This window comes from Scyliorhinus torazame, chromosome 25 (assembly GCF_047496885.1).
Source record: "Scyliorhinus torazame isolate Kashiwa2021f chromosome 25, sScyTor2.1, whole genome shotgun sequence".
Taxonomy (NCBI): Eukaryota; Metazoa; Chordata; class Chondrichthyes; order Carcharhiniformes; family Scyliorhinidae; genus Scyliorhinus; species Scyliorhinus torazame.
In genome coordinates, this window is record NC_092731.1 from 45401737 (window position 1) to 45429117 (window position 27381).

General features: G+C 50.4%; 1 protein-coding gene across 1 annotated transcript in view; it reads left to right on the forward strand.

Moving 5' to 3' along the window:
- The window catches only part of LOC140402256 (integrin alpha-X-like), an 815908-nt gene that overhangs the window by 675094 nt on the left and 113433 nt on the right, over window positions 1-27381 (forward strand). Inside the window, exons 13-14 of the mRNA XM_072489886.1 lie at window positions 10045-10185; window positions 16475-16678. Of these exons, the coding sequence (XP_072345987.1) occupies window positions 10045-10185; window positions 16475-16678 (345 nt within the window). The remainder of the gene's footprint in view (window positions 1-10044; window positions 10186-16474; window positions 16679-27381) is intronic.

The following is a 27381-nucleotide window of genomic DNA, read 5'->3' on the forward strand; positions in this document are numbered from 1 at the left end:
CTCATCCACACTACCAAGAATCTTACCATTAGCCCAGTACTCTGTCTTCCTGTTATTCCTTCCAAAATGAATCACCTCACACTTTTCTGCATTAAATTCCATTTGCCACCTCTCAGCCCAGTGCTAAATCACCCTGACTCACATGCCTCTGTATTTTCTGCAATAGCCTACCGTGGGGAACCTTATCAAACGCTTTACTGAAATCCGTATACACCACATCAACTGGCAAGTATGAGGCTATCCATTTTGGGAGGAATAACAGCAGAATGGATTATTATTTAAACGGTAAGATGTTAAAACATGCTGCTGTGCAGAGGGACCTGGGTGTGCTGGTGCACGAGTCGCAAAAAGTTGGTGTGCAGGTGCAACAGGTGATTAAGAAGGCTAATCGAGTTTTGTCTTTCATTGCTAGAGGGATGGAGTTCAAGACTGGGGAGGTTATGCTGCAATTGTATAGGGTGTTGGTGAGGCCACATCTGGAGTATTGTGTTCAGTTTTGGTCTCCTTACCTGAGAAAGGACATATTGGCACTGGAGGGAGTGCAGAGGAGATTCACTAGGTTGATCCCAGAGTTGAGGGGATTAGATTATGACGAGAGGTTGAGTAGACTGGGACTGTACTCATTGGAGTTTAGAAGGATGCGGGGGGATCTTATTGAGACAGAAAAATTATGAAGGGAATAGATAGGATAGATGCGGGCAGGTTGTTTCCACTGGTCGGGGAAAGCAGAACTAGGGGGCATAGCCTCAAAATAAGGGGAGGTAGAGTTAGGACGGAGTGTAGGAGGAACTTCTTCACCCAAAGGGTTGTGAATCTCTGGAATTCCTTGCCCAGTGAAGCAGTTGAGGCTCCTTCTTTAAACGTTTTTAAGAAAAAGATAGATGCCTTTCTAAAGAATAACGGGATTCGGGGATATGGTGTACGGGCCGGAGAGTGGAGCAGAGTCCACAAAGATCAGCCATGATCTCATTAAATGACGGAGCAGGCTCATAGAACATAGAACATAGAACAATACAGCGCAGTACAGGCCCTTCGGCCCACGATGTTGCACCGAAACAAAAGCCATCTAACCTACACTATGCCATTATCATCCATATGTTTATCCAATAAACTTTTAAATGCCCTCAATGTTGGCGAGTTCACTACTGTAGCAGGTAGGGCATTCCACGGCCTCACTACTCTTTGCGTAAAGAACCTACCTCTGACCTCTGTCCTATATCTATTACCCCTCAGTTTAAAGTTATGTCCCCTCGTGCCAGCCATATCCATCCGCGGGAGAAGGCTCTCACTGTCCACCCTATCCAACCCCCTGATCATTTTGTATGCCTCTATTTAGTCTCCTCTTAACCTTCCTCTCTCCAACGAAAACAACCTCAAGTCCATCAGCCTTTCCTCATAAGATTTTCCCTCCATACCAGGCAACATCCTGGTAAATCTCCTCTGCACCCGCTCCAAAGCCTCCACGTCCTTCCTATAATGCGGTGACCAGAACTGTACGTAATACTCCAAATGCGGCCGTACCAGAGTTCTGTACAGCTGCAACATGACCTCCCGACTCCGGAACTCAATCCCTCTACCAATAAAGGCCAACACTCCATAGGCCTTCTTCACAACCCTATCAACCTGGGTGGCAACTTTCAGGGATCTATGTACCTGGACACCGAGATCCCTCTGCTCATCCACACTTTCAAGAACTTTACCATTAGCCAAATATTCCGCACTCCTGTTATTCCTTCCAAAGTGAATCACTTCACACTTCTCTACATTAAACTCCATTTGCCACCTCTCAGCCCAGCTCTGCAGCTTATCTATATCCCTCTGTAACCTGCTACATCCTACCACACTATCGACAACACCACCGACTTTAGTATCGTCTGCAAATTTACTCACCCACCCTTCTGCGCCTTCCTCTAGGTCATTGACAAAAATGACAAACAGCAACGGCCCCAGAACAGATCCTTGTGGTACTCCACTTGTGACTGTACTCCATTCTGAACATTTCCCATCAACCACCACCCTCTGTCTTCTTTCAGCTAGCCAATTTCTGATCCACATCTCTAAATCACCCTCAATCCCCATCCTCCGTATTTTTTGCAATAGCCTGCCGTGGGGAACCTTATCAAACGCTTTGCTGATATCCATATACACCATATCAACTGCTTTACCCTCGTCTACCTGTTCAGTCACCTTCTCAAAGAACTCAATAAGGTTTGTGAGGCATGACCTACCCTTCACAAAGCCATGCTGACTATCCCTGATCATATTATTCCTATCTAGATGATTATAAATCTTGTCTCTTATAATCCCCTCCAAGACTTTACCCACTACAGACGTGAGGCTCACCGGTCTATAGTTGCCGGGGTTGTCTCTGCTCCCCTTTTTGAAGAAAGGGACCACATTTGCTGTCCTCCAGTCCTCTGGCACTATTCCTGTAGCCAATGATGACATAAAAATCAAAGCCAAAGGTCCAGCAATCTCTTCCCTGGCCTCCCAGAGAATCCTAGGATAAATCCCATCAGGTCCCGGGGACTTATCTATTTTCAGCCTGTCCAGAATTGCCAACACCTCTTCCCTACGTACCTCAATGCCATCTATTCTATTAGCCTGGGGCTCAGCATTCTCCTCCACAACATTATCTTTTTCCTGAGTGAATACTGACGAAAAATATTCATTTAGTATCTCGCCTATCTCTTCAGACTCCACACACAATTTCCCATCCCTGTCCTTGACTGATCCTACTCTTTCCCTAGTCATTCGCTTATTCCTGACATACCTATAGATAGCTTTTGGGTTTTCCTTGATCCTTCCTGCCAAATACTTCTCATGTCCCCTCCTTGCTCGTCTTTGCTCTCTCTTTAGATCCTTCCTCGCTACCTTGTAACTATCCATCGCCCCAACTGAAACTTCACACTTCATCTTCACATAGGCCTCCTTCTTCCTCTTAACAAGAGATTCCACTTCCTTGGTAAACCACGGTTCCCTCGCTCGACGCCTTCCTCCCTGTCTGACCGGTATATACTTATCAAGAACACGCAGTAGCTGATCCTTGAACAAGCCCCACTTATCCAGTGTGCCCAACACTTGCAGCCTACTTCTCCACCTTATCCCCCCCAAGTCACGTCTAATGGCATCATAATTGCCCTTCCCCCAGCTATAACTCTTGCCCTGCGGTGTATACTTATCCCTTTCCATCATTAACGTAAACGTCACCGAATTGTGGTCACTGTCCCCAAAGTGCTCTCCTACCTCCAAATCCAACACCTGGCCTGGTTCATTACCCAAAACCAAATCCAACGTGGCCTCGCCTCTTGTTGGCCTGTCAACATATTGTTTCAGGAAACCCTCCTGCACACACTGTACAAAAAATGACCCATCTATTGTACTCAAACTATATCTTTTCCAGTCAATATTTGGAAAGTTAAAGTCTCCCATAATAACTACCCTGTTACTTTCGCTCATATCCAGAATCATCTTCGTCATCCTTTCCTCTACATCCCTAGAACTATTAGGAGGCCTATAAAAAACTCCCAACAGGGTGACCTCTCCTTTCCTGTTTCTAACTTCAGCCAATACTACCTCGGAAGAAGAGTCCCCATCTAGCATCCTCACCGCCACCGTAATACTGCTCTTGACTAGCAGCGCCACACCTCCCCCTCTTTTGCCTCCTTCTCTGAGCTTACTAAAACACCTAAACCCCGGAACCTGCAACATCCATTCCTGTCCCTGCTCTATCCATGTCTCCGAAATGGCCACAACATCGAAGTCCCAGGTACCAACCCATGCTGCCAGTTCCCCGACCTTGTTTCGTATACTCCTGGCATTGAAGTAGACACACTTCAAACCACCTACCTGAACACTGGCCCCCTCCTGCGACGTCAAATCTGTGCTCCTGACCTCTATACTCTCATTCTCCCATACCCTAAAACTACAATCAAGGTTCCCATGCCCCTGCTGCATTAGTTTAAACCCCCCCAAAGAGCACTAACAAATCTCCCCCCCAGGATATTTGTGCCCCTCAGGTTCAGATGTAGACCATCCTGTCTGTAGAGGTCCCACCTTCCCCAGAAAGAGCCCCAGTTATCCAGAAATCTGAATCCCTCCCGCCTGCACCATCCCTGTAGCCACGTGTTTAAATGCTCTCTCTCCCTATTCCTCATCTCACTATCACGTGGCACGGGCAACAACCCAGAGATAACAACTCTGTTTGTTCTAGTTCTGAGCTTCCATCCTAGCTCCCTGAAAGCCTGCCTGACATCCTTGTCCCCTTTCCTACCTATGTCGTTAGTGCCAATGTGGACCACGACTTGGGGCTGCTCCCCTTCCCCTCTAAGGACCCGGAAAACACAATCCGAGACATCACGTACCCTTGCACCTGGGAGGCAACATAGCAAACGTGAGTCTCTCACGCTCCCACAAAATCTCCTATCTGTGCCCCTGACTATAGAGTCGCCAATTACTAATGCTCTGCTCCTCTCCCCCCTTCCCTTCTGAGCAACAGGGACAGACTCTGTGCCAGGGGCCCATACCCCATGGCTTACCTCTGGTAAGTCCCCCCCCCCCCACAAGTATCCAAAGCGGTATACTTGTTTCTCAGGGGAACGACCGCAGGGGATCCCTGCACTGACTGCTTTTTCCCAGTCCCTCTTACAGTTACCCACCTATCTCCAATCTTTGGTGTAACTAATTCCCTGAAGCTGCTATCTATGACCCCTTCTGCCTCCCGAATGATCCGAAGTTCTTCCAACTCCTAACTCGGTCTTGGAGGAGCTGGAGATGGCAGCACTTCCTGCAGGTAAAATCAGCAGGGACACTAACTGCATCCCTCACCTCAAACATCCTGCAGGAGGAACTTTGCACTCCCTTCCCTGCCATCCCTCTAACTTTCTACCAAGATCTGGCTAACAACTAAATTAAATTTTTATAAAAAATAATAATAATATAATAAAATATGGTACTTACCTCAGACCAATGGGTTTTATTATTAGGTTAGAGGAGGAGGGCGGGTGGGAGACACTACACGTGTAGTGTCTCGGGTTTCCTCTCCACCAGAATTTATTGGTGAGGGTCTTCCCAGACGTCCGCGGGTCGACTTCCTGTTCCCGCCTAAAACACTAATTTAAAAAAAAGAAAAATTCTCAGCTCCTGCTGAAATTGACTAACCAGCCAGCTCCACTCCCGCTGAAATCGACTGGCCTGCCCCTGCAAAGACAAGTGCTTTTAAAGGTTGACTTACCTCCCAGCAACCACTTCCGCACTGCTCCCGCTGAAACTGACTCACCAGCTGATTCTCCCGCCGAAATCGACTGGCCTGCCCCTGCAAAGACAAGTGCTTTTAAAGGACAGACTTACCTCCCAGCAACCACTTCCGCAATGCTCCCGCTGAAACTGACTCACCAGCTGATTCTCCCGCCGAAATCGACTGGCCTGCCCCTGCAAAGACAAGTGCTTTTAAAGGACAGACTTACCTCCCAGCATCCACTTCCGCAATGCTCCCGCTGAAACTGACTCACCAGCTGTTCTCACGCCGAAATCGACTCAAGGGGCCAGATGGCCTACTCCTGTTCCTAGTTCTTATGTTCTTATGTTCTTTACCCTCGTCCACCTGTTTGGTCAGCTTCTCAAAGAACTCAATAAAGTTTGTGAGGCACGACCTACCCTTCACAAAACCGTGTTGACTATCTCTAACCAAATTATTCCTTTCCAGGTGATATACGTCCTATCTCTTATAAACCTTTCCATGACTTTGCCCACAACAGAAGTAAGGCTCACTGGTCTATAGTTACCGGGGTTGTCTCTACTCCCCTTCTTGAACAAGGGGACAACGTTTGACATCCTCCAGTCTTCTGGTACTATTCTTGTAGACAATGATGACATAAAGATCAAAGCCAAAGGCTCAGCAATCACCTCCCTAGCTTCCCAGAGAATCCTAGGATAAATCCCATCCGGCCCAGGGGACTTATCTATGTTCACACTTTCCAGAATTGCTAACACCTCCTCCTTATGAACCTCGAGCCCTTCTAGACTAGTAGCCTGTATCTCAGTATTCTCCTCGACAACATTGTCTTTTTCCTGTGTGAATACTGACGAAAAATATGCAGTTAGCACCTCTCCTATCTCCTCGGACTCCAAGCACATCTTCCCACTACTGCCCTTGACTGGCCCTCCTCTTACCCTAGTCATTCTTTTATTTCTGACATATCTATAGAAAGCTTTATGGTTATCCTTGATCCTACCTGCCAAAGACTTCTCATGTCCCCTCCTGGCTCTTCTGAGCTCTCTCTTTATGTCCTTCCTAGCTAACTTGTAACTCCCGTGCACCCTAACTTAACCTTCTTGTCTCATCTTTACATAAGCCTCCTTCTTCCTCTTGACAAGTGATTCAACTAATTTAGTAAACCATGGTTCCCTCGCTCGACCACTTCCTCCCTGCCTGACAGGTACACACTTATCAAGGACACTCAGTAGCTGTTCCTTGAACAAGCTCCACATTTCCATTGTGCCCATGCCCTGCAGTTTCCCTCCCCATCCTCTGCATCCTAAGTCATCCCCCAGATATAACTCTTGCCCTGCGGTATATACCTTTCCCTTTCCATCGCTAAAGTAAACGTAATCGAATTGTGGTCACTATCACCAAAGTGCTCACCTACCTCCAAATCTAACACCTGTCCTGGTTCATTACCCAGTACCAAATCCAATATGGCCTCGCCTCTCGTTGGCCTATCTACATACTGTGTCAGGAAACCCTCCTGCACATATTGGACAAAAACAGACTCTTCTAAAGTACTCGAACTATAACGTTTCCAGTCAATATTTGGAAAGTTAAAGTCCCCCATAACAATTACCCTGTTGCTTTCGCTCCTATCCAGAATCATCTTTGCAATCCTTTCCTCTACATCTCTGGAACTTTTCAGAGGCCTGTAGAAAACTCCTAACAAGGTGAACTCTCCTTCCCTGTTTCTAACCTCAGCCCATACTACCTCAGGAGACGAGTCCTCATCAAACGTCCTTTCTGCCACCGTAATACTGTCCTTGACGAACTATGCCACCCCTCCCCCTCTTTTACCACCTTCCCTGAGCTTCCACTTATCAAGGACACTCAGTAGCTGTTCCTTGAACAAGCTCCACATTTCCATTGTGCCCATCCCCTGCAGTTTCTAAATCCCGGCACCTGCAACAACCATTCCTGTCCCTGCTCTATCCATGTCTCCAAAATGGCCACAACATCGAAGTCTCAGGTACCAACCCATGCCGCAAGTTCACTCACCTTATTCCGGAAGCTCCTGTCATTGAAATGAACACACTTTACACCACTTTCCTGCCTGCCGGTACACTCCTGCAACTTTGAAACCCTACTCATGACCTCACTACTCTCAACCTCCTGTATACTGGAGCAACAATTCAGGTTCCCAAGCCCCTGCTGAACTAGTTTAAACCCTCCCGAAGAGCATTAGCAAATTTCCCCCCCAGGATATTGGTACCCCTCTGGTCCAGGTGTAGACCGTCCCGTTTGTAGAGGTCCCACCGACCCCAGAATGAGCCCCAATTATCCAGAAATCTGAAACCCTCCCTCCTGCACCATCCCTGTAGCCACGTGTTCAACTCCTCTCTCTCCCTGTTCCTCGTCTCGCTATCACGTGGCACGGGTAACAACCCAGAGATAATGGGCAAAATTCTCCTCCAACGGCGCGATGTCCGCCGACTGGCGCCAAAGACGGCGGCAATCAGACGGGCATCACGCCGGCCCAAAGGTGCGGAATGCTCCGCATCTTTGGCGGCCTAGCCCCAACATTGAGGCTAGGAACTCCGCCTCGCCAGCTGGCGGAAATGGCGTTTGTTGCCCCGCCAGCTGGCGCGGAAATGCGGCGCATGCGCGGGAGCGTCAGCGGCCGCTGAAAGTTTCCCGCGCATGCGCAGTGGGGAGAGTCTCTTCCGCCTCCGCCATGGTGGAGGCCGTGGAGGAGGCGGAAGGGAAAGAGTGCCCCCATGGCACAGGCCAGCCCGCAGATCGGTGGGCCATGATCGCGGGCCAGGCCACCGTGGGGGCACCCCCCGGGGTCAGATCGTCCCGCACCCACCCCCCAGGACCCCGGAGCCCGCCCACGCCGCCTGGTCCCGCCGGTAAATACCAGGTTTGATTTACGTCGGCGGGACAGGCAATTTCTGGGCGGGACTTCGGCCCATCCGGGCCGGAGAATTGAGCGGGGGAGCCCGCCAACCGGCGCGGCCCGATTCCCGCCCCCACCCAATCTCCGGTACCGGAGACTTCGGCGGGGGCGGGGGCGGGATTCACGGCGGCCAACGGCCATTCTCCGACCCGGCGGGGGGTCGGAGAATGACGCCCAATAACTCTGTTTGTCCTATATCTAAGTTTCCACCCTAGCTCCCTGAATTCCTGCCTTCTATCCCTATCCCTTTTCCGACCTATGTCGTTGGTGCCTATGTGGACCACGACCTGGGGCTGCTCCCCCTCCCCCTTAAGGATCCCGAAAACATGATCCGCGACATCGGATTGAGGAGGACCCATCTACTGAGGTAGTGTGGGCTGAAGTTAGAATAGGAAAGGAGCGGTCACTTTGTTGGGAGTTTTCTATAGGCCTCCAAACTGTAACAGAGATGTGGAGGAAAAGATTGCAAACAATTGAGATGTGGAGCTTGTTCAAGGAGCAAATATTGTGTGTCCTTGACATGTATGTCCCTGTCAGGCAGGGAGGAGATGGTCGAGTGAGGGAACCATGGTTTACAAAAGAGGTTGAATGTCTTGTTAAGAGGAAGAAGGGGGCTTATGTAACGATGAGAAAACAAGGTTGATTTAGGGCAATGAGGGATACAAGATAGTTAGGAAGGAGCTCAAGAAAGGGCTTAGGAGAGCTAGGAGGGAGCATGAGAAGTCCTTGGCGGGTAGGATGAAGGAAAACCCCAAGGCTTTTTACACTTATGTAAATTATCAATTCCGTCACGACTGCTCTTCCCTCTTCCTGCTTCTGTGGTGCCACAAGCGTGGCTCTGATTACACTCCTCCGAGCTATCCCAAACGGAATGCTGATTGGTGCGCGGGACTCCAGTGCCTCCTGCACTACCTGCCGAGTTGTCTTCAACTGCCTGGCACTCACCCATTCTCTTTCTGCCTCCAAGCTCATCAACTGCGATGTGCCCACCTCTCCGAATGTGCTGCCAACATATCTCTCAGCCTTCTGGATGCGCCACAGTGACTCCAGCTGGCACTCCAGCTCGGAAAGCCCGCAGCTCAGGGTTCTGCAACTGGCAGCACTTCCTACTCCTGTGCTCATCTCGGCCGCTGGTACCATCCACAGCTTCCCACATCCTACAGGAAACGCATTTCATGAAGCTCAGCTGCTGACATGCCTCATCTTAAGTTCACTTGTCTTTACTTTATTTTATTTTGTTTACTTGTCTGAACTAAATAAAATGAACATTTATTAATAATCCAGATGTGTACTGAACAATCTGATGAACAACTACACACTTTACCAGTTGCCCTCTATCCCCGTGAAGCGAATGCGTTACTTACTCAGTCTCCATTACACTCAGATGTAGTCTCCTTGACCGTGCTCACCTTACTGACGAGAGGCTCATGGGAACGAGGAAAGTTGTTCAGAAGAAAATGGTCAGATGGAATAAAACGTGGGAGAATGTGAAGCTTTCCACAGGGGACGGAGAATGAAATAAATGACAGAATTTTATTTAAATGGTGAAAGATTGCAGATTCTGAGGCGGAGCAGAATCTGCATGTCCTGGTAGATGAATCCGGAAGGTGGGAACGCTGTATGGGAAGTGATTGGGGAGGCAAATGGAATGTGGTTCAGTGCAAAGGGAATTGGATATTAAAGGTGGGATATTACTCATGGTACGACCACATTGACAATACTGTCCACAGTTCCGGCCTCTTCATTTAAGACATTCTGTAATTACCTAGCAGGCAGTTCAGGGAATGTTTCCCTGACAACTGGGGGGTGATATCCCAATTGCTAATCTCTGGCTATGTTGGTGACTCACCTTTAATCCTGATCTCCAATTGTGTTCCAGATTGGCTCGTACTTCGGTTCTGAAATCTGTACGCTCGATGTGACTGGAGATGGTCAGACAGATTTACTTTTGATTGGAGCCCCACACTATCGAGATCACATGTTTGGTGGAATAGTTCTCATCTGCACAATGTCTCCCAAGGTAAGGACCACATCCCACTCCCTCCCACAAATTCCCGATGGAGCCGAAACCTATCCCATGCACTCCAAATTCCGTCTCCCCTTCCCGTCTACTCCCATTGTACACAATCCCAATGGACCCAAACCCCTTCCCATTCACTCCCATTGTACACAATCCCAATGGACCCAAACCCCTTCCCATTCACTCCCATTGTGCACAATTCCAATGGACTCAAACCCCTTCCCATTCACTCCCATTGTACACAATCCCAATGGACCCAAACCCCTTCCCATTCACTCCCACTGTACACAATCCCAGTGGATATAAACCCCTTCCCATTCAGTTCCACTGTACACACGCCCAATGGACCCAAAACACTTCCCATTCACTCCCATTGTACATAATCCCAATGGACCCAAACTCCATCCCATTGACTCCCACTGTACACAATCCCCTCACCCAAACCCCTTCACATTCTGTACCACTGTGTAGAATCCCAACGGACCCAAACCCCTCCCCAGTCACTCCCATTATATCCAATCCCAATTGACACAAACCCCTTCCCAGTCACTCCCACTGTACACAATCCCAATGGACCCAAACCCCTTCCAATTCAGTCCCGCTGTACAGAATGCCAATGGACCCAAACCCCTCCCCAGTCACTCCTATCCAATCCCAATGGACACAAACCCCTTCCCAGTCACTCCCACTGCACACAATCCCCAAGGACCCAAACCACTTCCCATTCTCTCCCACTGAACACAATCCCAATGGACACAAACCACTTCCCATTCACTCCCACTGTATACAGTCTCAATGGACCCAAACCGCTTCCCATTCTCTCCCACTGAACACGATCCCAATGGACCCAAACCCCTTCCCATTCACTCCCACTGTACACAATCCCAATGGAACCACACCCCTTCCCATTCACTCACACTGTACACAGTCCCAATGGACCCAACCCCTTCCTATTCACTCCCACTGTACACAATCCCAATGGATCCAAACCCCTTCCCATTCACTCCTACTGTACAGAATCCCGTCACCCAAACATTCTGTACCACTGTGCACAATCCCAACGGACCCAAACCCCTCCCCAGTCACTCCCATTATATCCAATCCCAATGGACCCAAACCACTTCCCATTCACTCCCACTGTATACAATCCCATTACATAAGAACATAAGAACTAACACTTAATCCCTTTATTCTTCAAAAAACTATCTACCTTTATTAAAAACATTTAATGAAGGAGCCTCTTCTGCTTCACTGGGCAGGAATTCCATAGATACACAACCCTTTGGGTGAAGAAGTTCCTCCTAAACTCAGTCCTAAATCTACTTCCCCTTATTTTGAGGCTATGCCCCCTAGTTCTGCTTTCCCCCGCCAGTGGAAACAACCTGCCCGCATCTATCCTATCTATTCCCTTCAGAATTTTATATGTTTCTATAAGATCCCCCCTCATCCTTCTAAATTCCAACGAGTACAGTCCCAGTCTACTCAACCTCTCCTCGTAATCCAACCCCTTCAGCTCTGGGATTAACCTAGTGAATATCCTCTGCACACCCTCCAGTGCCAGTACGTCCTTTCTCAAGTAAGGAGACCAAAACTGAACACAATACTCCAGGTGTGGCCTCACTAACACCTTATACAATTGCAGCATAACCTCCCCAGTCTTAAACTCCATCCCTCTAGCAATGAAGGACAAAATTCCATCCGCCTTCTTAATCACCTGTTGCACCTGTAAACCAACTTTTTGCGACTCATGCACTAGCACACCAAGCTCTCTCTGCACAGCAGCATGTTTTAATATGTAGAAATTACTGGAGAGAATTCTTTGAGACAGGATCTACTCCCATTTGGAAGCAAATGGACGTATTAGTGAGAGGCAGCACGGTTTTGTGAAGGGGAGGTCGTGTCTCGCTAACTTGATAGAGTTTTTCGAAGAGGTCACAAAGATGTTTGATGCAGGTAGGGCAGTGGATGTTGTCTATATGGACTTCAGTAAGGCCTTTGGCAAGGTCCCTCATGGTAGACTAGTACAAAAGGTGAAGTCACACGGGATCAGGGGTGAGCTGGCAAGCTGGATACAGAACTGGCTAGGCCATAGAAGGCAGAGTGTAGCAATGGAGGGATGCTTTTCTAATTGGAGGGCTGTGACCAGTGGTGTTCCACAGGGATCAATGCTGGGACCTTTGCTGTTTGTAGTATATACAAATGATTTGGAGGAAAATGTAACTGGTCTGATTAGTAAGTTTGCGGACGACACAAAGGTTGGTGGAATTGCGGATAGCGATGAGGACTGTCAGAGGATACAGCCGGATTTAGATTGTTTGGAGACTTGGGCGGAGAGATGGCAGATGGAGATTAATCTGGACAAACGTGAGGTAATGCATTTTGGAAGGTCTAATGCAGGTAGGGAATATACAGTGAATGGTAGAACCCTCAAGAGTATTGAAAGTCAGAGAGATCTAGGAGTACAGGTCCACAGGTCACTGAAAGGGGCAACACAAGTGGAGAAGGTAGTCAAGAAGGCATACGGCATGCTTACCTTCATTGGCCGGGGCATTTAGTATAAGAATTGGCAAGTCATGTTGCAGCTGTATAGAACCTTAGTTAGGCCACATTTGGAGTATAGTGTTCAGTTCTGGTCGCCACACTACCAGAAGGATGTGGAGGCTTTAGAGAGGGTGCAGAAGAGATTTACCAGAATGTTGCCTGGTATGGAGGGCATTAGCTATGAGGAGCGGTTGAATAAACTCGGTTTGTTCTCACTGGAACGAAGGAGGTTGAGGGCGACCTGATAGAGGTCTACAAAATTATGAGGGGCATAGACAGAGTGGATAGTCAGAGGCTTTTCCCCAGGGTAGAGGGGTCAATTACTAGGGAGCATAGGTTTAAGGTGCGAGGGGCAAGGTTTAGAGGAGATGTACGAGGCAAGATTTTTACACAGAGGGTAGTGGGTGCCTGGAACTCGCTGCCGGAGGAGGTGGTGGAAGCAGGGACGATAGTGACATTTAAGGGCCATCTTGCCAAATACATGAATAGGATGGGAATAGAGGGATACGGACCCAGGAAGAGTAGAAAATTGTAGTTTAGTCGGGCAGCATGGTCGGCACGGGCTTGGAGGGCCGAAGGGCCTGTTCCTGTGCTGTACTTTTCTTTGTTGTTCTTTGTTCATCGGACGGGGTATTGAGTACAAGAGTCGGTAGGTCATGTTACAGTTATATCGGACTTTGGTTAGGGCACATTTGGAATACTGCGTGCAGTTCTGGTCGCCACATTACCAGAAGGATGTGGATGCTTTAGAGAGGGTGCAGAGGAGGTTCACCAGGATGTTGCCTGGTATGGAGGGTGCTAGCTATGAAGAAAGGTTGAGTAGATTAAGATTGTTTTCGTTGGAAAGACAGAGGTTGAGGGGGGACCTGATTGAGGTCTACAAAATTATGAGAGGTATGGACAGTGTGAATAGCAACAAGGTTTTCCAAGAGTGGGGGTGTCAGTTACAAGGGGTCATGATTTCAAGGTGAGAGGGGGATAGTTTAAGGGAGATGAGCGTTGAAAGTTTTTTACGCAGAGGGTGGTGGGTGCCTGGAACGCTTTGCCAGCGGAGGTGGTAGAGGCGGGCACGATAGCATCATTTAAGATGCATCTAGACAGATATATGAACGGGCGGGGAACAGAGGGAAGTAGATCCTTGAAAAATAGAAGACAGGTTTAGATAAAGGATCTGGATCGGCGCAGGCCGGGAGGGCCGAAGGGCTTGTTCCTGTTCTGTAATTTTCTTTTCTTTGTTTGTTCATTGTACACAATCTGAATGGACCCAAACCCCTTCCCCTTCGCTCCTACTGCACTCAATCCCGAAGGACCAAAATCCTTTCCCATTAACTCCCACTGTACACAATCCCAATGGACCTAAACCCCTTTCCACTCTCTCCCACTGTGCACAATCCCAATGGACCCAAACCCCTTCACATTCACTCCCACTGTACACAATCCCAATGCACCCATCCCCTTCCCATTCTCTCACACTGTACACAATCCCAATGCACCCATCCCCTTCCCATTCACTCCCACTGTACACAATCCCAATGGACCCAAGACCCTTCCCGTACACTTCCACTGTACACAATCCCAAAGCAGCCAAACCCCTTCCCATTCTCTCACACTGTACACAATCCCAATGGATACAAACCACTTCCCATTCACTCCCACTGTACACAATCCCAATGGACCAAAACCCCTTCCCATACACTCTCAAGGTACACAATCCCAATGGACCCAAATCCCTTCCCATCCACTCCCACTATCCACAATCCCAATGGACACAAATTCCTTCCCATTCACTCCCACTGTACACAATCCCAAAGGACCCAAACTCCTTCCCATTCTCTTGCACCGTACACAATCCCAATGGACACAAACCCTTTCCCATTGACCCCCACTCTGCACAATCCCAATGACACAAATCCCTTCCCATTCACTCCCACTGTGCACAATCCCAATGGACCCAAACCCCTTCCCGTTCACTCCCACTGTCCACAATCCCAATGGACCCAAACCCCTTCCCGTTCACTCCCACTGTACACAATCCCAATTACCGATACCCCTTATTCACTCCCACTGTACACAATCCCAATGGAACCGAACCCCTTCTTGATCCGCTGCAGTACCTGAGGTCTAGGTACACCCACTGTGCTGTTAGGGAGGGAGTTCTAGGATGTTACCCCAGCGACAGTGAAGGAACGGCGATATATTTACAAGTCAGGGTTGGGAGTGACTTGGAGGGGAACCTCCAGGAGGTGGGGTTCCCAGGTATCTGCTGCTCTTGTCCTTCTCGATGGCAGAGGTTGTCGGTTTGGAAGGTGTTGCCTCAGGAACCTTGGCGAGTTCCTGCAGTGCATCTTGTAGATGGTACACACGGCTGCTACTGTTCGTCGGTGGTGGAGGGTTTGAATGTTTGTGAAAGGAGGAGCAATCAAGCGGGGCTGCTTTGTCCTGGATGGTGTTGAGCTTCTTGAGTGTTGTTGGAGCCGCGCTCATCCAGGAACGTGGAGAGTATTCCATCACACTCCTGACTTGTGCCTTGTAGATGGTGGACAGGCTTTGGGGGGTCAGGAGGTGAGTTACTCGCTGTAGGATTCCTAACCTTTGACCTGCCCTGGTTGCCACAGTATTAATATGGCTGGGTCCAGTTCAGTTTCTGATCAGTGGTAACCCCCAGGGTGTTGATTGTCGGGGAGTCAGCGTTGGGAATGTCAAGGGGCGATGGTTAGATCCTCTCTTGTCGGAGATTCTCATTGCCTGGCATTGTGTGGTGAGAATGTAACTTGCCACTTGTCTGCCCGACCCTGGATATTGTCCGGGTCTTGCTGCATTTGGACAGGGACGGCTTCAGTGTCTGAGGAGTCGCGAATGGTGCTGAACATTGTGCTGTCATCCGCAAACATCCCCACTCTGACCTGAAGGTGGAGGGAAGGTGATTGATGAAGCAGCTGAAGATGGTTGGGCCTCGGAATGAGAGATAATGAGGGATGGATGTCGAGGTTGGAAGCGGCAGAGATAGAGTCGACAGAGAAAAGGAAGCAAGAGTAAGAAGAAGGAATGGAGAGAGAGAATTGGAGAGTTAAGTTGGCAATTGTGATGGAGGAATGGAGATTTAGTGTGAGGGGTTGCAGGGACGGTGAGTGTTAATGAGAGGAGTGTAACTGAGAAAGGGAGTGCAAATTCTGACTATTCACCTCTTTTCTCTCCTTTTCTCTCGCTCTCCTGCTTGTCACTTTATTTCTCCCCATCTCGTCCCATCCTCTTTGCTGTCCCTCACTTACTTATTCCTCTTCTCTGCGTTGCCTCCCCCCTCGCCTCCATCCTTCCATCATATCAACCTCTTACCCCTTGCTCCCCCTCTTTCTGTTCACCCCCTCCCTCTCTCCCTCGTGCTCCCCCTCTCTCTGTTCACCCCCTCCCTCTCTCCCTCATTCTCCCCCTCTCTCTGTTCACCCCCTCCCTCTCTCCCTCATTCTCCCCCTCTCTCTGTTCACCCCCTCCCTCTCTCCCTCATTCTCCCCCTCTCTCTATTCACCCCCTCCCTCTCTCCCTCATTCTCCCCCTCTCTCTATTCACCCCCTCCCTCACTCCCTCGTGCCCCCCTCTCTCTATTCACCCCCTCCCTCTCTCCCTCGTGCTCCCCCTCCCTCTATTCACCCCCTCCCTCTCTCCCTCGTGCTCCCCCTCCCTCTATTCACCCCCTCCCTCGTTCCCTCAATGTCTCTTCTCTCTCCTCCCCCTTCTTCCTCCCTCTCTCCAGGGTAATTTCTCGTGCCGTGACTCCCTCCGTGGTGAAGAAGGCGATGGGCTGGGCCGTTTTGGGAGTGCCATCGCTGGGCTGCGGGACCTGAATGGGGATGGGCTGAGTGACGTGGCCATCGGAGCACCACTGGAGGATGATCACCACGGCCGGCTCTACATTTACCACGGGCAGAGGAGTGGGATCAATCCCAGATACAGTCAGGTCAGAGGGCAGAGTGTTTGGTCAGGGTCACAGGTCAACTCAGAGTCCTTGCACTCATAAGAACATTCCCAGTCTCCCATAGTTCCAACCCCCTTCAGACAAGCATGGAATAGAAGTAGAGGAGCAGGCCATTCTTCCCTTCAAGACAGCTCATCTATTCGATATGATAATGGCCGATTCTCCATGTCAACACCATGCTCCAGCTCTCTGCCTCTATCACCAGAAACATAGCAATTTCCTTCTTAAATATATTCAGTGACTTGGCCTCCATGGCTTTCTGTGGTACAGACTTCCACAGCTTCAGCACCCTCTGCGAGAAGAGATTTCTCTTCATCATGGTCCTAAATGGCTGAGCCTGAGACTGTGACCCCTCGTTCTCGATGCTCCAGCCAGAGGGAAACCCATCCCCGTGTCCAGTCTGTGCAGCCCTATCAGAATTTCATACCTTTCAATGAGATCCCCCCTCATTCTTCTAAACTCCAGTGAATCCAGGCCCAGTCGACCCAAATGCTCCTCATTGGACAATCCTCTGTGGTAACTAATCTTTCTGAGATCAGGAGACCAAATCTGGACACAATACGCCAGGTGTGCTTTCTTACAGCCCTGTACAGCTACTAATATTAATAATAATATTAGTGTCACGAGTAGGCTTACAAACAAACAAAGAACAAAGAACAAAGAAATGTACATCACAGGAACAGGCCCTTCGGCCCTCCAAGCCCGTGCCGACCATGCTGCCCGACTAAACTACAATCTTCTACACTTCCTGGGTCCGTATCCTTCTATTCCCATCCTATTCATATATTTGTCAAGATGCCCCTTAAATGTCCCTATCGTCCCTGCTTCCACTACCTCCTCCGGTAGCGAGTTCCAGGCACCCACTACCCTCTGCGTAAAAAACTTGCCTCGTACATCTACTCTAAACCTTGCCCGTCTCACCTTAAACCTATGCCCCCTAGTAATTGACCCCTCTACCCTGGGGAAAAGCCTCTGACTATCCACTCTGTCTATGCCCCTCATAATTTTGTATACCTCTATCAGGTCGCCCCTCAACCTCCTTCGTTCCAGTGAGAACAAACCGAGTTTATTCAATCGTTCCTCATAGCTTATGCCCTCCATACCAGGCAACATTCTGGTAAATCTCTTCTTCACCCTCTCTAAAGCCTCCACATCCTTCTGGTAGTGTGGCGACCAGAATTGAACACTATACTCCAAGTGTGGCCTAACTAAGGTTCTATACAGCTGCAACATGACTTGCCAATTCTTATACTCAATGCTGCGGCCAATGAAGGCAAGCATGCCGTATGCCTTCTTGACTACCTTCTCCACCTGTGTTGCCCCTTTCAATGACCTGTGGACCTGTACTCCTAGATCTCTTTGACTTTCAATACTCTTGAGGGTTCTACCATTCACTGTATATTCCCTACCTGCATTAGCCCTTCCAAAATGCATTACCTCACATTTGTCCGGATTAAACTCCATCTGCCATCTCTCCGCCCAAGTCCCCAGACAATCTAAATCCTGCTGTATCCTCAGACAGTCCTCATCGCTATCCGCAATTCCACCAACCTTTGTGTCGTCTGCAAACTTACTAATCAGACCAGTTACATTTTCCTCCAAATCATTTATATATACTACAAACAGCAAAGCACTGATCCCTGTGGAACACCACTGGTCACAGCCCTCCAATTAGAAAAGCATCCCTCCATTGCTACCCTCTGCCTTCTATGGCCTAGCCAGTTCTGTATCCACCTTGCCAGTTCACCCCTGATCCCGTGTGACTTCACCTTTTGTACTAGTCTACCATGAGGGACCTTGTCAAAGGCCTTACTGAAGTCCATATAGACAACATCTACTGCCCTACCTGCATCAATCATCTTAGTGACCTCCTCGAAAAACTCTATCAAGTTAGTGAGACACGACCTCCCCTTCACAAAACCGTGCTGCCTCTCACTAATACGTCCATTTGCTTCCAAATGGGAGTAGATCCTGTCTCGAAGAATTCTCTCCAGTAATTTCCCTACCACTGAAGTAAGGCTCACCGGCCTGTAGTTCCCGGGATTATCCTTGCTACCCTTCTTAAACAGAGGAACAACATTGGCTATTCTCCAGTCCTCCGGGACATCCCCTGAAGACAGCGAGGATCCAAAGATTTCTGTCAAGGCCTCAGCAATTTCCTCTCCAGCCTCCTTCAGTATTCTGGGGTAGATCCCATCAGGCCCTGGGGACTTATCTACCTTAATATTTTTTAAGACACCCAACACCTCGTCTTTTTGGATCACAATGTGACCCAGGCTATCTACACGCCCTTCTCCAGACTCAACATCTACCAATTCCTTCTCTTTGGTGAATACTGATGCAAAGTATTCATTTAGTACCTCGCCCATTTCCTCTGGCTCCACACATAGATTCCCTTGCCTATCCTTCAGTGGGCCAACCCTTTCCCTGGCTACCCTCTTGCTTTTTATGTACGTGTAAAAAGCCTTGGGATTTTCCTTAACCCTATTTGCCAATGACTTTTCATGACCCCTTCTAGCCCTCCTGACTCCTTGCTTAAGTTCCTTCCTACTTTCCTTATATGCCACACAGGCTTCGTCTGTTCCCAGCCTTTTAGCCCTGACAAATGGCTCCTTTTTCTTTTTGACGAGGCCTACAATATCACTCGTCATCCAAGGTTCCCGAAAATTGCCGTATTTATCTTTCTTCCTCACAGGAACATGCCTGTCCTGTATTCCTTTCAACTGACACTTGAAAGCCTCCCACATGTCAGATGTTGATTTGCCCTCAAACATCCGCCCCCAATCTATGTTCTTCAGTTCCCGCCTAATATTGTTATAATTAGCCTTCCCCCAATTTAGTACATTCATCCTCGGACCACTCTTATCCTTGTCCACCAGTACTTTAAAACTTACTGAATTGTGGTCACTGTTACCGAAATGTTCCCCTACTGAAACATCTACCACCTGGCCGGGCTCATTCCCCAATACCAGGTCCAGTACCGCCCCTTCCCTAGTTGGACTGTTTACATATTGTTTTAAGAAGCCCTCCTGGATGCTCCTTACAAACTCCGCCCCGTCTAAGCCCCTGGCACTAAGTGAGTCCCAGTCAATATTGGGGAAGTTGAAGTCTCCCATCACCACAACCCTGTTGTTTTTACTCTTTTCCAAAATCTGTCTACCTATCTGCTCCTCTATCTCCCGCTGGCTGTTGGGAGGCCTGTAGTATACCCCCAACATTGTGACTGCACCCTTCTTATTCCTGATCTCTACCCATATAGCCTCACTGCCCTCTGAGGTGTCCTCTCGCAGTATAGCTGTGATATTCTCCCGAACAAGTAGCGCAAGTCCGCCTCCCCTTTTACATCCCCCTCTATCCCGCCTGAAACATCTAAATCCTGGAACGTTTAGCTGCCAATCCTGCCCTTCCCTCAACCAGGTCTCTGAAATGGCAACAACATTATAGTTCCAAATAGTAATCCAAGCTCTAAGTTCATCTGCCTTACCCGTAATGCTCCTTGCATTAAAACATATGCACTTCAGGCCACCAGACCCACTGTGTTCAGCAACTCCTCCCCGTCTGCTCTGCCTCAGAGCCCCACTGTCCCTATTCCCTAGTTCTCCCTCAATGCTCTCACCTTCTGACCTATTGCTCCCGTGCCCACCCTACTGCCATACTAGTTTAAACCCTCCCGTGTGACACTAGCAAACCTCGCGGCCAGGATATTTATGCCTCTCCGGTTTAGATGCAACCCGTCCATCTTATACAGGTCACACCTGCCCCGGAAGAGCTCCCAGTGGTCCAGATAACGGAAACCCTCCCTCCTACACCAGCTGTTTAGCCACGTGTTTGTCTGCTCTATCTTCCTATTTCTAGCCTCACTGGCACGTGGCACAGGGAGTAATCCCGAGATTACAACCCTCGAGGTCCTGTCTTTTAACTTTCTGCCTAGCTCCCTGAACTCCTGCTGCAGGACCTCATGCCCCTTCCTGCCTATGTCGTTAGTACCAATATGTACAACGACCTCTGCCTCTTTGCCCTCCCCCTTCAGGATTCCCTCTACCCGTTCGGAGACATCCTGGACCCTGGCACCAGGGAGGCATCATACCATCCTGGAGTCATCCTGGACCCTCCCTTCTGAACATCAGAGCCAGCCGTGGTGCCACTGCTCTGGCTGCTGCTGTTTTCCCCTGATAGGCTATCCCCCCCGACAGTATCCAAAGGGGTATATCTGTTCGAGAGGGGGACAACCACAGGGGATTCCTGCACTGACTTACATTAAGACTGCAATGAAGTTACTGTGAAAATCCCCCAGTCACCACATTCCGGCGCCTGTTCGGATACACAGAGGGAGAATTCAGAATGTCCAAATCACCTAACAGCACGGCTTTCGGGACTTGAGTCAGGAAACCGGAGCACCCGGAGGAAACCCACGCAGACACGGGGAGAACGTGCAGACTCCGCACAGACAGTGACCCAAGCCGGGAATCGAAGCTGGGACCCTGGAGCTGTGAAGCAACAGTGCTAACCACTGTGCCACCATGTCACCCCCAGCTGCAATAAGACATCCCTGCTCCTGGGCTCCAATCCTCTTGCAATGAAGGCCAACATACCATTTGTCTTCCTAACTATTTGCTGGGCCTTCACGCTGACTTTCAGTGACTGGGCTACAAGGACACCCAGATCTCTTTGTACATCAACATGGTCCAATCTATCTCCAGTTTAATAATGCTCTGCAATTCTGTTTCGCCGTCCAAAGTGCATTACTTTTGTGAGTGCCAGGAACAATCCAGCACGGATTTGTAGAGTCAAGCAGCAAGTAATTTATTAACAATATGTACACCGGGCCAGGAGTTCACTATTGGTTCCCTGTCCAGCCGGTACCACACTGCCCAGTTCTATTTATACAGTTCCATTGCAAATGAGTCTCCCTCCCCGTGCTCATTGCGGGAGCTCATATTCCTCAAGTAAAATGGCATAACCAATTGTTCCCAGCCAATAGGATCTGGGCCATCCAGAACAGTAACTGTGTGCGCATCCATGTTATATTGTACCTGCCCTTTATTTCCCATTCACTCAACGAGAAGCCTCTTAACATCCTCGTCGCCACTCATTTGCCCACCGACTTTTGTTTCTTCAGCAATTGTGGAAATATTAGATTTGGTTCCCTCATCCAAACCCTTGGTAGAGATTGAGAATAGCCAGGGCCCAAACGCTGATTACTGCTGTCTCACAGTGCCAGGGACGCGGGTTAACACTGCTGTCTCACAGTGCCAGGGATCCGGATTAACACTGCTGTCTCACAATGCCAGGGACCCGGGTTAACACTGATGTCTGACAGAGCCAGGGACCCGGGTTAACACTGCTGTCTCACAGTGCCAGGGATCTGGGAAAACACTGCTGTCTCACAGTGCCAGGGACCCGGGTTAACACTGCTGTCTCACAGTGCCAGGGACCCAGGATAACACTGCTGTCTCACAGTGCCAGGGTCCTGGGTTAACACTGTTGTCTCTCAGTGCCAGGGACCCGGGTTAACACTGCTGTCTCACAGTGCCAGGGACCCGGTTAACACTGCTGTCTCACAGTGCCAGGGACGCGGGTTAACACTGCTGTCTCACAGTGCCAGGGATCCGGATTAACACTGCTGTCTCACAATGCCAGGGACCCGGGTTAACACTGATGTCTGACAGAGCCAGGGACCCGGGTTAACACTGCTGTCTCACAGTGCCAGGGATCTGGGAAAACACTGCTGTCTCACAGTGCCAGGGACCCGGGTTAACACTGCTGTCTCACAGTGCCAGGGACCCAGGATAACACTGCTGTCTCACAGTGCCAGGGTCCTGGGTTAACACTGTTGTCTCTCAGTGCCAGGGACCCGGGTTAACACTGCTGTCTCACAGTGCCAGGGACCCGGTTAACACTGCTGTCTCACAGTGCCAGGGACGCGGGTTAACACTGCTGTCTCACAGTGCCAGGGACCCGGGTTAACACTGCTGCCTCACAGTGCCAGGGACCCGGGTTAACACTGCTGTCTCACAGTGCCAGGGACCCGGGTTAACACTGCTGTCTCACAGTGCCAGGGACCTGGGTTAACACTGCTGTCTCACAATGCCAGGGATCCGGGTTAACACTGCTGTCTCACAGTGCCAGGGACCCGGGTTAACACTGCTGTCTCACAGAGCCAGGGACCCGGGTTAACACTGATGTCTCACAGAGCCAGGGACCCGGGTTAACACTGCTGTCTCACAGTGCCAGGGACCCGGTTAACACTGCTGTCTCACAGTGCCAGGGACGCGGGTTAACACTGCTGTCTCACAGTGCCAGGGACCCGGGTTAACACTGCTGCCTCACAGTGCCAGGGACCCGGGTTAACACTGCTGTCTCACAGTGCCAGGGACCCAGGATAACACTGCTGTCTCACAGTGCCAGGGTCCTGGGTTAACACTGTTGTCTCTCAGTGCCAGGGACCCGGGTTAACACTGCTGTCTCACAGTGCCAGGGACCCGGTTAACACTGCTGTCTCACAGTGCCAGGGACGCGGGTTAACACTGCTGTCTCACAGTGCCAGGGACCCGGGTTAACACTGCTGCCTCACAGTGCCAGGGACCCGGGTTAACACTGCTGTCTCACAGTGCCAGGGACCCGGGTTAACACTGCTGTCTCACAGTGCCAGGGACCTGGGTTAACACTGCTGTCTCACAATGCCAGGGATCCGGGTTAACACTGCTGTCTCACAGTGCCAGGGACCCGGGTTAACACTGCTGTCTCACAGAGCCAGGGACCCGGGTTAACACTGATGTCTCACAGAGCCAGGGACCCGGGTTAACACTGCTGTCTCACAGTGCCAGGGACCCGGTTAACACTGCTGTCTCACAGTGCCAGGGATCTGGGAAAACACTGCTGTCTCACAGTGCCAGGGACCCAGGATAACACTGCTGTCTGACAGTGCCAGGGTCCTGGGTTAACACTGTTGTCTCTCAGTGCCAGGGACCCGGGTTAACACTGCTGTCTCACAGTGCCAGGGACCCGGTTAACACTGCTGTCTCACAGTGCCAGGGATGGCGGGTTAACACTGCTGTCTCACAGTGCCAGGGACCCGGGTTAACACTGCTGCCTCACAGTGCCAGGGACCCGGGTTAACACTGCTGTCTCACAGTGCCAGGGACTCGGGTTAACACTGCTGTCTCACAGTGCCAGGGACCCGGGTTAACACTGCTGCCTCACAGTGCCAGGGACCCGGGTTAGCACTGCTGCCTCACTCTGCCAGGGACCCGGGTTAACACTGCTGTCTCACAGTGCCAGGGACCTGGGTTAACACTGATGTCTCTCAGTGCCAGGGACCCGGGTTAACACTGCTGCCTCACAGTGCCAGGGACCCGGGTTAGCACTGCTGCCTCACTCTGCCAGGGACCTGGGTTAACACTGATGTCTCTCAGTGCCAGGGACCCGGGTTAACACTGCTGTCTCCTAGTGCCAGGGACCCGGGATAACACTGCTGTCTCACAGTGCCAGGGACCTGGGTTAACACTGCTGTCTCTCAGTGCCAGGGACCTGGGTTAACACTGCTGTCTCTCAGTGCCAGGGACCCGGGTTAACACTGCTGTCTCACAGTGCCAGGGTCCCGGGTTAACACTGCTGTCTCACAGTGCCAGCGACCCGGGTTAACACTGCTGTCTCACAGTGCCAGGGTCCTGGGTTAACACTGTTGTCTCTCAGTGCCAGGGACCCGGGTTAACACTGCTGTCTCACAGTGCCAGGGACCCGGTTAACACTGCTGTCTCACAGTGCCAGGGACGCGGGTTAACACTGCTGTCTCACAGTGCCAGGGACCCGGGTTAACACTGCTGCCTCACAGTGCCAGGGACCCGGGTTAACACTGCTGTCTCAGTGCCGGGGACCTGGGTCAACACTGCTGCCTCACAGTGCCAGGGACCCGGGTTAACACTGCTGTCTCACAGTGCCAGGGACCCGGGTTAACACTGCAGTCTCACAGTGCCAGGGACCCGGGTTAACACTGCTGCCTCACAGTGCCAGGGACCCGGGTTAGCACTGCTGCCTCACTCTGCCAGGGACCCGGGTTAACACTGCTGTCTCACAGTGCCAGGGACCTGGGTTAACACTGATGTCTCTCAGTGCCAGGGACCCGGGTTTACACTGCTGTCTCCTAGTGCCAGGGACCCGGGATAACACTGCTGTCTCACAGTGCCAGGGACCTGGGTTAACACTGCTGTCTCTCAGTGCCAGGGACCCGGGTTAACACTGCTGTCTCACAGTGCCAGGGTCCCGGGTTAACACTGCTGTCTCTCAGTGCCAGGGACCCGGGTTCACACTGCTGTCTCAGAGTGCCAGGGACATGGGTTAACACTGCTGTCTCTCAGTGCCAGGGACCCGGGTTAACACTGCTGTCTCACAGTGCCAGGGTCCTGGGTTAACACTGTTGTCTCTCAGTGCCAGGGACCCGGGTTAACACTGCTGTCTCACAGTGCCATGGACCCGGTTAACACTGCTGTCTCTCAGTGCCAGGGACCCGGGTTAACACTGCTGTCTCACAGTGCCAGGGACCCGGGTTAATCCAGCAGAGGGCAGTAGAGCGGAGCTGCTGATTGGCCGTTGCAGGGGAAATTTGCATAAGTCCGTGTGCTCACCCTAACTTGGACACGTACCTGAACAAGAGACCCTAACTGTTCAAGTGAAGACAAGCATCCAGCAGTGGGCAGTAGAGCGGAGCTGCTGATTGGCCGTTGCAGGTGAAATTTGCATACGTCCGTGTGCTCACCCTAACTTGGAGGCATTTTGTGGAGTTGATCTTGTCAAGTGACACTTAAACTCGAAACACTTCTTCAGTGTTTCCCTCCCTACCCCCTCCTCTAACCCAAAAAAAGCAACTTCTGTAAGGATCAAGAGGAAGGCTCGAGGGCAGGTATAAGTGGAAAGTTGAACCGTGACATCACAGCCTGCAGGTAAGGGATTGGCTGGTGACTGGTAAGTAGTTTTTATTTATTTTCCCTCAGGTGTTATCGTGCAGGGCGCAGAGGTTGCTGAGTGAGTGCTTGCTGAGAAGGGGAGTGAATAACAGGTAAGCTCTTTCTTTCTTTTTATATCTAAAGGGGATGGCAGGGAAGGCAGTGCAATGTTCCTCCTGCAGAATGTTTGAGGTGAGGTACGCCGTCAGTGTCCCTGCTGGTTTCATCTGTGGGAAGTGCACCCATCTCCAGCTCCTCAGAAACCGCGTTAGGGAACTGGAGCTGGAGTTGGATGAACTTCGGATCATTCGGGAGGCAGAGTTGGTCATAGATAGAAGCTTCAGGGATGTAGTTGAAATGAAAATCGCTTATTGTCACAAATAGGCTGCAATGAAGTTACTGTGAAAAGCCCCCAGTGGCCACATTCCGGCGCCTGTTCGGGGAGGCTGGTACGTGAACTCCGAAGTTACTCTGAAGAATAAAGATAGATGGGTGACGGTGAGAGGGGCTGGGAGGAAGCAGTCAGGACAGGGATCCCCTGTGGCCATTCCCCTTCGTAACAAGTATACCGCTTTGGATACTGTTGCGGGGGGGGGGACTTGCCAGTGGTAAGCCATGGGGTACAGGTCTCTGGCACAAAGTCTGTCCCTGTTGCTCAGAAGGGAAGGGGGGAGAGGAGCAGAGCATTAGTAATTGGGGACTCTATAGTTAGGGGGATAGATAGGAGGTTCTGTGGGAACAAGGGAGAGTCACGGTTGGTGTGTTGCCGCCCAGGTGCCAGGGTGCGTGATGTCTCAGATCGTGTTTTCGGGATCCTTAAGGGGAGGGGAAGCAACCCCAAGTCGTGGTCCACATAGGTACCAATGACATAGGTAGGAAAAGGGATGGGGATGTAAGGCAGGAATTCAGGGAGCTAGGGTGGAAACTTAGATCTAGGACAAACAGAGTTATTATCCCTGGGTTGTTACCCGTGCCACGTGACAGCGAGACGAGGAATAGGAAGAGAGAGGAGTTGAACACGTGGTTACAGGGATGGTGCAGGAGGGAGGGTTTCAGATTTCTGGATAATTGGGGCTCATTCTGGGGTCGGTGAGACCTCTACAAATGGGATGGTCTACACCTGGACCAGAGGGGTACCAATATCCTGGGGGGGAAATTTGCTAATGCTCTTCGGGAGGGTTTAAACTAGTTCAGCAGGGGCTTGGGAACCTGAATTATAGCTCCAGTATACAGGAGGTTGAGAGTAGTGAGGTCATGAGTAGGGTTTCAAAGTTGCAGGAGTGTACCGGCAGGCAGGAAGGTGGTTTAAAGTGTGTCTTCTTCAATGCCAGGAGCATCCGGAATAAGGTGGGTGAACTTGCGGCATGGGTTGGTACCTGGAACTTCGATGTTGTGGCCATTTCGGAGACATGGATAGAGCAGGGACAAGAATGGTTGTTGCAGTGCCGGGATTTAGATATTTCAGTAAGCTCAGGGAAGGTGGTAAAAGAGGGGGAGGGGTGGCATTGTTAGTCAAGGACAGTATTACTGTGGCAGAAAGGACATTTGATGAGGACTCGTCTACTGAGGTAGTATGGGCTGAGGTTAGAAACAGGAAAGGAGAGGTCACCCTGTTAGGGGTTTTCTATAGGCCTCCGAAAAATTCCAGAGATGTAGAGGAAAGGATTGCAAAGATGATTCTGGATAGGAGCGAAAGCAACAGGGTAGTTATTATGGGGGACTTTAGCTTTCCAAATATTGACT